Source organism: Prosopis cineraria, unplaced genomic scaffold, assembly GCF_029017545.1.
Source record: "Prosopis cineraria cultivar Desert tree isolate PC_DT_omini unplaced genomic scaffold, ASM2901754v1 PC12, whole genome shotgun sequence".
Taxonomy (NCBI): Eukaryota; Viridiplantae; Streptophyta; class Magnoliopsida; order Fabales; family Fabaceae; genus Prosopis; species Prosopis cineraria.
The window spans coordinates 31,244,554-31,255,359 of NW_026555343.1; the positions used below are offsets into that span (position 1 = coordinate 31,244,554).

At 31.9% G+C, this 10,806-nt stretch overlaps 2 protein-coding genes across 5 annotated transcripts; both read right to left on the reverse strand.

Annotated features, from left to right (window-relative positions):
* Positions 1-3,470: 3,470 nt before the first annotated feature.
* Positions 3,471-8,510, reverse strand: LOC129287861 (disease resistance protein RPP4-like). 4 transcript variants are annotated; one of them, XM_054924110.1, is made up of 5 exons: positions 8,370-8,510; positions 7,976-8,283; positions 7,530-7,874; positions 6,016-7,422; positions 3,471-3,678 (listed from the first exon to the last, which is right to left on the reverse strand). In XM_054924110.1, exons 2-4 carry the CDS (start codon positions 8,015-8,017, stop codon positions 6,085-6,087), a joined length of 1,725 nt encoding a protein of 574 aa, XP_054780085.1. In that variant the 5' UTR covers positions 8,018-8,283; positions 8,370-8,510; the 3' UTR covers positions 3,471-3,678; positions 6,016-6,084. The 4 variants fall into 4 exon arrangements, with proteins under 4 accessions (XP_054780085.1, XP_054780087.1, XP_054780088.1 ...); XM_054924112.1 differs by lacking the exon at positions 8,370-8,510 and having other exon boundaries at positions 7,530-7,692; positions 7,785-7,874; positions 7,976-7,993; XM_054924111.1 differs by lacking the exon at positions 3,471-3,678 and adding an exon at positions 3,686-3,807.
* Positions 8,511-8,544: 34 nt separating this feature from the next.
* LOC129287863 (TMV resistance protein N-like) lies at positions 8,545-10,374 on the reverse strand. Its single transcript, XM_054924124.1, has 3 exons — positions 10,256-10,374; positions 9,643-10,141; positions 8,545-9,470 (listed from the first exon to the last, which is right to left on the reverse strand). Exons 2-3 carry the CDS (start codon positions 10,137-10,139, stop codon positions 8,687-8,689), a joined length of 1,281 nt encoding a protein of 426 aa, XP_054780099.1. The 5' UTR covers positions 10,140-10,141; positions 10,256-10,374; the 3' UTR covers positions 8,545-8,686.
* Between the last annotated feature and the right edge of the window lie 432 nt (positions 10,375-10,806).

Consider the following 10,806-nt stretch of genomic DNA (forward strand, 5'->3'; position numbering starts at 1 on the left):
ATGAAGTAAATAGGCCTTGTCCTTAACTAGTCAACCTCAAATAGGTACATGAAGAGCCCGAGTAGAGAGGAAGAGAGGAAGACATGAATAGTAACTAGGAGTGCAATTTTGGACTAATTTAGGGAACAAGAAAATGCATCTATAACTCCTTTTTGGCAATTTGTGGATCAGGTTTAAGGTCGTTTGTATGTATACATGATAGAGTTGTGTACTAAATGATATATGTAACATCATGAATTTTTGGCTTAGAAGCTAAAGAATATGCCAAAATTAAGTAAACTATTAAGCCCAAATAATCAAAGGTACTTAAGGTAACTTGAAAAGAAAGCATGGTTCTTAGGAACTAAATGGTAATTTTAAAGTCTTTCTTGGGCAGAAGCGTAATATTTTTATAGACTCCAAGGTAGTGCCCAGAACAAAGAAATGAGCAAGTTGAAGTCTAGAAATATGCAGGATAGGCTAAAAAAACTAAGGTTTAAAAGGGCAACAGAGGTATCTAAGATTACTCTTAGATAATAATCAGTAAAGTAGTCAAATTAAATAGAGGTAGTGTTATTTGATAACTTTATCCTTATGTCTTAAATTTTCTAGAGAAGAATCATAATTAGATTATAAGGATCATGATAGATCTAAAAAGGGTTTAGCAAGATCACAGTTAGATCTCAAGATTGCAGTTAGATCTTTTGGTCGTAAGAGACCTAGTAGAAAGTTAGTGTATGTAATAGTTCTCTAAAAAGATGATGGTCTAGGATAAGTTTAAAAAACCAAGACCTCTTAAATTTGAACAACTATTATAGAGAGAGTATCCTTAACTTTTTCTTAGATATCTCAACTACTATTAAGGCCGAGAAAGGAAAGAAAAGAAAAATGACTAAGAGTAATAACCTATCTGAAGCCAAATAGTAATTATTAATATTTAAAGTTAATTATATGTAATTAAATACAATGAGAGTATTAAAAAGTATCCAAATTTAAAAATGAATAAGACTGAATGTTGATATGAAAATATCAAGCTCAACGGAAGTCAAATGTAATTTTTAAAAATTTGAGGTCTTAAAGTGCAATTACAAAAAATAACCCAAAATTCATGAAGAATTAAAGGAAATGAATTTATAAAAAGGAATAAATATTTGGACGAATTATGTTAATTTCATTGGTTAGAAATTGGTCAAAAGAATTACGTTACAATTTAAATTGCATTAGGTTAAGATAACACTAATTTTTCCTATGTCAAAAAGTTAATTTTAGCAAGAGCCCATTTTGAGCCCATTTGGAGGGAGTAGTGACGTCAATTTGGATCTGAAATGGAAGAAGTAAGGCATTTAGGTGGTCCAAAATTGATTAAAATATTGGCTAGAATAAAAATGGGAAATTAGATATTTTGAAATCTAAAGATTATCAAAATTGGTTCAATCTTTTACAAAAACACCCACCACACCCATTTCTTCTTCCTCATTTCATCACTTAGGTGAGACCAAGGAGAGAGAAGAGAGAGAATTCGCAAGCTACTTCCATGGATTCGCATGAGAGGTTTAGGGAGAGAAAAGAAAAATCAACCAAACTTACCATCAAAACCACATTTGTATATCAAAGTCTCTTCATAAAAGTTGTTCCTCTTATCAAGAGGAACATTTCTATGGTTTTAGTTTTTCAAGAGGATGAGTTTGAAGTGGCATAGATGGAGGAAGTAATGAAGAAAGCAAGAATAAGTTAGAGCATTGAGAAGAGGTATGGAAGAGCTTCTTTTTGAGCTATTTTTCATAATTTTTTCTTGAGTTTTCATGATGATGAGATGCTGCCCTGTTTTTCTAAAGATAATAAGGCTTGATATTTTGATGATTAAATGATATAAAATGGCTTAGAAATGATTATAGAGATGATTATTAATGAATGGTAGCTTGATTTTAAGCTTGATATAATTTTTGGATGGCTAATTTTCAAAGGAAAATGCTACCCAATTTTCTAAAGATTTGGGCTATTATTAGTTAAGTATTTAAGTTTATGAAATATGATTTAGAACCTAGCCTTGAGACACATACATATAAAGCATGAAAATAGCTGGGAAGAAACCATAATTTAAGATCTCAAATACCCATAGTTACTATCAAGGATGGTTCAAAAGGAAGGAGTTAAAATTGGTCAAATTTGAGTTTAAAAATGAGTTCTTTATGAAAAATTGAGTGGAAAAATATTGGTACAAGAATTTTATGTCAAATGAAAAATAAAGTAAAAACTTAAGATAATGAAAGCAAGAATTAAATAAGAGTAAGTTGTCATTTATTGATAATGTAATTATTGGCTCTAACAATTGTCATAAATATTCTATAGAAAAATATTTAGGGTCAATAAGTGTCATGGCAAAAGAATTGGAGGTTTAGTCATGGGGGGTCAAATGGACATAAGGAAAACAAAGAAGAAATAGTAAATCTAAGGTAATAAACTTACCCTTCATTGCATGCTTGGTATTTATGCTTGCATGATTTTATGTATGATTAGTTTCTTTGATTCTATGAATTATGAATGAATGTTTAAAACTCTGTTTTTAAGTATTTCATGGCCCATATATGATGTATGAGCATTTAACATGTTAATATATTAGTTATGAAGTCATGTAATGCAAGTATATGTTATGTATGAAATTTATGCCTCATATGCTTGAATGATATTATTTACTACTAAAGTTCTCTCGAATCTCACCCCCAATGACTAGCCATGTTAGATTATAAGCCTCAAAAGGAAGAGCTAGAGCAAGAAGCAAATGTAAGTAGAATAGGAAAAATAATTTTTTCTATGGCATTAATTTTATAAAAATGAGAAATATATAAATAAGTCTATAAACATTGTAAATTTATGATAAGGCTTTGGTATGCATAAGTGATATGTGATGATGTATGATGGCTAATATAGAGTCCTAAACTAGCCTTGAAATCATGATTTTAATATGTATGATTGTGATTGTTTAGCTTAAACTCTTTTATAGGAGGGTCACTGTTTTATTATTTAATGTATAATAACCCATATTCAATGCTCATGAGAATTTTTATGATAAAACTTGACATATATAGATTTCTAAAAAGTCCTAAATCAGATCATTTGGACATGCACAACTTGAGTTATGAATTTTTCAAATTATGGCATAGATTTTGTCAAAGAAATAGAGCAAATTTAAAAAAATGAATAAAATGTACTATTTGAAACTAAAAAGGGTTTAAAATGTATTTTTATCACTTAAATGACTTTAATAGCTTTCAAGATATGAATTTTCTAAATTTAGTTATGAATTTTTAAAGTTTAGTAAAAATTCTAGACTTACCAAATAAGTAGTAATCCGGTGAATAATTTGTGAATTTTAATCTATGGGCTACAATTTTCATTTCTCCTGAACTATATCGCTCCCAATTGTATTGGGAAAGTTTTAAAAACTAGGATTTGACAATATATAAATCAAAATGAATCATTGGTTTGTTCCATATAAAAAGACTATACAATACTCACATGCAACGGCTAGTTGAGGAAATGAGATAATGATGTTTCTGCTATAAGAAAATTAAATATGAAAGTGTCACAAAAATGGTACTCTTGTTACATATGATTCACATGTCAAAGACACCTCAACGATCATTAGCAAAAAGACTCTTCACCATTGCATTTTGGACTTGCTCTTGGGACAAGAAGCAACTGCATTGCACAAACCAAATATATCCATGTCAGGGGGCCAAAAAACAATTGAAGAAATACACCAGATTTGCCAAGCCACACAAATTGATCAACAAACAAGGATTCAAGGAAGTTGACAGCAATGCATTACTGGACTGCGAAAAAAGAGAGGCATTAAATATTATATCAAGGTAAGGATAAGGAGCAAAATAAATATTTTGAAATTTTCTTCATGATAATCAAAGCTGAAGAACAAAAATTAAAGAGATAATAAAATTTTTAATCCGTCAAATTTTTCTCCATTATTGATTTAGTTTTTTAAGTCTAATTTTGATTTATTTATTTTTTATATTTTTTTTAAATTATCATTTTATTAGTTACGTTTTAAAACACAAATTTATTCTGTCAAAACATTAATGAAGTCTAAGAACAAGGTTCAGCCCAACAAACTTAAGCCCAAGATAATAACACATGGACCAAAGAGTTGAGCCCACTAGAATTGAGAATCCATCTGATTGTATTCATTTGTTATTGTTCATCATTCATTGTACACGTGGCCTCTGTATAAAGCTCTAGAGTTTTCAGCATCTTCCCTATATAAGGAATAATTAGCCTTGGGTTTTGTGAACAATATATTACACTTTCCTTCTTGGTGTTTTCTTATTTCAAATTAATATATGAAGTATTTTAATAACTTAATATGTATAAGTAAATGAAAATAAATTAACTTTCAAATTAGTTTAATTTTTATTAATCTAGTTCCTCATACAACATTTTGTTCTTTTATTTTTTTTAAAAAAAATTTGAGTCTTTTTTTTCTATCTAAATAATTTCATTTTTCAATTTTGTTATTTATGTCGGCAAAGTTTTACATTGTTACCTCCCACTTACACAATAAAGACTAATTCAATAATTAAAACAACTTAATGAACCAAATTCATAAAAATTAAACCTGAAAGACCAAATTGATAATAAAGCAAATTTGAAATACTCAAAATTTCATTATCCCAAAATTAAGACACAATTCTGGTGTTAAAAAAGGGCAGTTTTAGGCCAACAGAATTTTAATCCACTCTACACTATGCAAAAGAATGATTGAAATTTCAGGCACATTGAATAGAATGAGCACAAATTTATTTTCACATGTTAGGGGAAAGAGCAAGACAAATTAGCACAAAGACAAAGTCTCAGTCAGGTCACGAAATAGAATATTCAAAATATGTTAACTGACAAAAATCATAAAATTTCAGCTGTCATTTACAAACTCTCAATTATAAGTCATGCTCAGACTAACACACCTCTCAAAACAGAGCAAGGCAACAAAATTATACCGTAAAAAATGATGAAGATTTATTTATTAGTCATAAAAGAGACACTGCAAACAAGAAATGATAATGGACAAATCAGCTTAAGCTTAGCCTAGGGTGGTCTGTTAAGACTTCACATCTTACATAAATTGAAATACCATCAACAAGCTTTGTGTTTTGCTCTTTTACTTCCTCCAATCCTATTTACGAGATCTTACCTATACCTTGTTTTTGTTTTGGCCCGAAAATGCACTTACCTATTAGTTGATGATATACTAGAGTTTTACGGAATTAAATGAAGCAGTTGAATAATCTTAAAAAATACATTTGTTTATTTCACTTTTGGTTTAACTAACAGATGTAATTTGATTAAACGTAATCTTCAAAAGTTGTAAAAAGTTTTCATACGTAAATAGCCTCATTAATTTCACAAAAGTTTCACATACTATAAATAAACAAAAGTTTATTTTATTCCAAAAACAACCTATTTTATAATCACACATATTACTTTAGAATTTGTTATCAGGAGTGTATGAAAATTATATAGAACAATTTGATGATTCAGAAAATATTATCCTCACAAATAAAATGTAAATACAGGATCAATCAATAAATAGAAAAATAAAACAAAGTTGATAGCAAAAGTACACTCTCATAAAAAAATTTACATCTATCTCCAACAAATATATGTGTGTGTGTGTTGTTTTGTGTGTGTTGTCGGTATAATCTACAATAGTTATTATACACGTTAGAGCACTACACTGTATAAAAACTATGTAGAGAAATAATAAACAAAACACACACACACACATTAAAGAATTGTTCAAAAAAAATGGATGAAATTTGGAAAAAGGTATACTTATTTCTTCAATAAGGTGTAAATATTGAAATAATAAATACAATATTGTAAAAAAAAATTACCACTTTGATTTAGTATATATAAGCATAGAAGAAATATCTAATTACTTTTTTGTTTTTTAATCAAGAGTGATTTTAAGATAATAGTAGTGAAGGTAAGCTTATAAATAAAAAGCAAGGAAGGGAGAGATACCTGTAAAGATATATCAAAGAAACTGTATGTGTGGGTGGTGATGCTTTCGTTTGCTCTTGCGCATAAATTTCAGTTCCAACGTGTTCGCACCCAAAGTACATATGGATTAAATGTTGGACGGAGTCGTTCTTCACCAGAGTCCGACTGTGAGTTATATGTCACGTGTACTCCACATGCTTTCATTGGAACTGTCTCTACCTCTCCATCAAAAAAATCAACACCATCATTATAGTCCGCATAGAATTCACATGAAATCTTGGCAACATCACCTGTTCCAGCGCCAAATGAAACGTCTTCCAAGTCCATGTGCCATATGTAAACACGAGCCAACTCCATTTTAGCCGTGGAAAAATAAGAAACTGCACTGCGAAATTTGTTGTTATCATCATAAGAGAAATCACAGTAGATCCGCCGCACGAAAGGTAAGTAGAGATGAGTAGGAACAACGCAGCAACACAAGATGGTGGGTGATCGTTCGAGATTGCAAATGAATTCGATAGCATTGGAAGCCTCTGTCTGATGTTTATATTCTATCCATTTTGGAACTCTAATTCCCGGGTAACAAGCCGATAAACGACAGAACCACGGATGCTCACAAGATAAAGTCAAAGAGAAATGAGTTAGTTCCTCAATGAATTGAAGAGAACGCTCATCCAACTTTATACACTCGTCGAAATGAAATCGACACTGATTTTGAACTAGAGAGTCAGCGTATACGATCTCCAATGAAGTGCATCCTCCAGCATCTAATTCTTGAAGGAAGGGAGGAAATCCAAGTATAGACTTAAGCCTCTTGCAGTCTCTCAAGAACATGCGTTTCAAGCTTGTTGTGGCCTGGATATTGTCGGGGATTTCCAGCAAGTAATTGCATCTATGCAAAACTAGTTCTTCTAAATCATCCCAAGCGTCAAAAAGAGAGCGCAGCTCTGTGGTGTGAATCACCTGCTGGAAATTATAAAGTTCAAATTTCCTAAGATTTGTCAAGCCACATAGCTCACTTATCGGAAGGCTCCTTAATCTTTTACCATTTTCAATAGCAAGCTCTCTGAGTTCCGTGAAACCTCCCATTGACAGCAAATGCAATATTTTAACTCCAGTCGCACGAAAACGCAAACTTCCCAATTTCTTTGATGACAAACAGAATTTCTCGAGGCTTAGACAATGTTGAACACTAAGGTAAGAGAGAGATTTTAAATGAGTCTCACTTTCAAGACTCTCTAATTTCCTGCAATTAAAGACATCCAATCTAACAAGAGATTGAAGAGATAAAATAGATGGATGAACACTATGTAGACTTTCACAACCCTGAAGATCGACTGTTTTAAGATTAAGTGCCATAGAGAAATTAGGCAGCTCCACCAATTGTTTACACCCAGGCAAACTTAATGTCTTTAGATTCACAAGATCCTATGACAATGAACAGAAAAGTTTGACACATAAAAGCTAACAATTTAATTAAATTGAAGAGAGAGAGAGAGAGAGAGACATATTAATTAGTGTGTGTGTATAAGTACCTGCACTCCATCCCAAAGCTTTTTAATATTGCTGTCTTCCATACGAAGTTCAACAAGGTTCTCAGCACAAAAGCCCAACGGCAAAGACTCCAATGGATATTGTTCCCAAGAAAGATACCTTAATTTATTAGGAAAAGAGCCATGATCAAGACTCTCTAATTTCCTGCAATAAAATACATACAATGCAACAAGAGATTGAAGACAAAAAATAGATGGATGAACACTATGTAAACTTTCACATTTTGAGAGGTATACTTCTTCAAGATTATGTGCCCTAGAGAAATCAGGTAGCTCCATCAACTGTCTAGACCCCCTCAAATCTAATATCTTTAAATTCACAAGATCCTGTGACAATGGAAACGGAAAAAATTTTAAGCATAGAAGCCTAATAATTTAATTAAATTTAACACACACACACATATCAATTAGTGCATATATATAAGTACCTGCACTCTATCCCAAAGCTTTTTAATATTGCTGCATTGCATGCGTAGCACACCAAGGTTCTCAAAACAATAGCCTTCTAATGGCAAAGACTCCAACGGATATAATCCCAATGAAAATAACTTAATTTACTAGGAAAAGAGCCAAGATCAAAAGGAAGCTCTGAATTATTTGCATCATAGTATCGAAACCTAGGACAAAAAATTTTGAGAATTCTTAAATTTTTCATCTTTGTGAAGGTATTAGGGCTCAATCGTAAATGATTTATTCTATTCCAATCTAATATGATGCCTTCAATTTTATCAGTTCCCTGAAAAAAAAATAAAAATAATATTAATTATTTAAAAAAGTTATTCCAAAAGGATAAAAATAAAAATTGATATATATTTCACTTACCTTGTTCCTTTGCAATACATTACAAATTTCATCCGCATCATTTAATCGGCTACATAATGCAGGATCTTTCTTACATTCCACACGAACTATTTGCTCAGCCACTTGTCGTATCAAATCATGCATTTCAATATTTTCATCATGCAGCCAACCTGGTTTTATGAGAGATTTATCCATGAGATTTTGGATTCCACTAATTGCTTTGAAACCACAAGCTTTTAGCGCCTGAGTAACGCTATATTTTTCTTCTCCAATGAAAAAAAATGCAATGTCTAAAAATATTTCCTTATCCATGTCATCTAATCCATCATAACTAACTTTCAATATATTTTGAATTTCTGGATAGGGACACTTTCTGAGTTTCTCAAGCTCACTTTCCCAGTATGCCTTATCTCTAGAACGAAAATGGGAACCCAAACTTCTAAAGCTAGAGGAATGCCTTTAGCATAGGCAACTGTCATTTGTGATAGCCTTTCATATCCCATATTGGGGTGAGTTTGATTGAAGGCATGTACACAAAAAAGTTTTAGTGATTCTTCAAAACCCAACTCCTCAACTTCATGTATATATTCATCATGAATCCCTCCACTCCTAAAAACATGCTTGTCTCTACTTGTTACAATTACTCTGCTGCCACGCCCCAAGCAAAGTTGTTGTCCAGCTAGATCTTTTAATTGCTTTGAATTGGATACATCATCAAGCACAATCAAGACTCTTTTTCGTGACAGCCTTCTCCTTGCATAATTCATATCTATGGGGAGACCTGCATCTTGGTCTAATAGCTTAGAAAGAAGCTTTTGACGCAAATCACTCAAACCATTGCTCTTTGTTGATTCCTCTCTCACATTTTCTATGAAGCAACAACTTTCAAATTGAGAATAGAATTTGTCAAATATAGCTCGAGCCAGGGTTGTTTTGCCTATCCCACCAACACCCCAAATGCCAAGAACTCGAACTTCTTGTGATGTAATTTTCATTAATGATTCAACAATGTCGAGATCGTAATGAAATCCAACAAGCTGGGATTGTGGCGCAACTAGGTTGTTATCTTCCAATTTTTTTAGGACATCTTGGACTATTGCATCAATGAGCTGTGATTCTCTTCTAGCATATTAAAAATAAATGAAAACAAAATTACAAGCTACGGGCCATGATAAAAACAATTAATAAATGCTCAAACATAATTTGAGATTACTAGATTCTAAATCATTTTGGGGGAACTAAAAATAATGTTGAGAAACTCTATAAAATGATGTATCGAATAACCAAAACTTACTGATAATTATTTGATGAATGAAAACCAGATAAGTTTGCAGTTTGCTGCAAGACACCCCTCCAAATTTGCAAGTTATCCGTGTTTTCCTTGAACTGATGGTCATGATCATAAAATGATTTTGCATAAGTGCCTTTTTGATGCCTGACATCTGTTGGATCTACATCGTAAAAAATTGGAATCACAATCTGTTGACTCGCTTCCTTGCGTTTCATGATTTTGACAAGCTCTTGCAAGCTCCACTTTGAAGAAGCATAATCTTTTGAGAATATGACCAACGCAATCATTGATTCTTCTATGGCTTTCTCAAGTGCAGGCAATATTTCATGCCCTTTCTCCAGCCTGTCATCCTCATCCACATAGACGTCTACCCCCTTCCGATGCAGCTCCTTTTCCAAATGGCTGAGAAAACCAAATCTGACATCTGGACCTCTAAAGCTGACAAAAACAACATATTTCTCTTGGGAAGGAGAAGTAGGAGCAGAAGCAAACGCAGCCATTTCTGAGGCACCAAAAACAAAATAGTTTTAAAGTTTGTTGATTTTTTCTTGACAAAAAAGAAAGAATACCGTTGAAGTTGTGAGAGAATGAAGGAGAAAGATCAGATGAAGAATACCTTGGTGGGAGTGACTAAATCAAATCAAATCAAAGGTTGAAGACTCGAAGTTGATTTGGAGAGTTTGCTTATACTGGGAATTAGTTCGATACAAGAGAAAAAGAAGTCTGAGGATTGAGCCTTTGTTCAAATTTATGTTAACACGGAAATTTCCGGGAAGTAGAAAAATGAGCCAATGAGTCTATTACGAGTTAAAACTGTCGGTGGAAATTTCTTATTAAAATTGTCGGTGGAAATTCACGAAATGATGAAAAACTTTTGTCCCACTACAACCCAACATCACTTCTTTTCTAGGTTTTTCACTTTTCTTGTTTAAAGTAATGAAAAAAATTTTAGAAAGCCTTGAAATTCTTTAAATATGAATATGAATTTTTCTTTTTGAAAAGTTTCAGTGAGGGATCCTTGATGTAATTTAATTTCAGTCCAAGCTCTTAAAATTCAGAAATTTTACTACTTATATGTTGGATTAAAATGATTTTATGGCACTTGATAAAACTATAGGCATGAATAACTCGTATAGAAAAATACTGTTAATGAGAGTTGTAAATTAT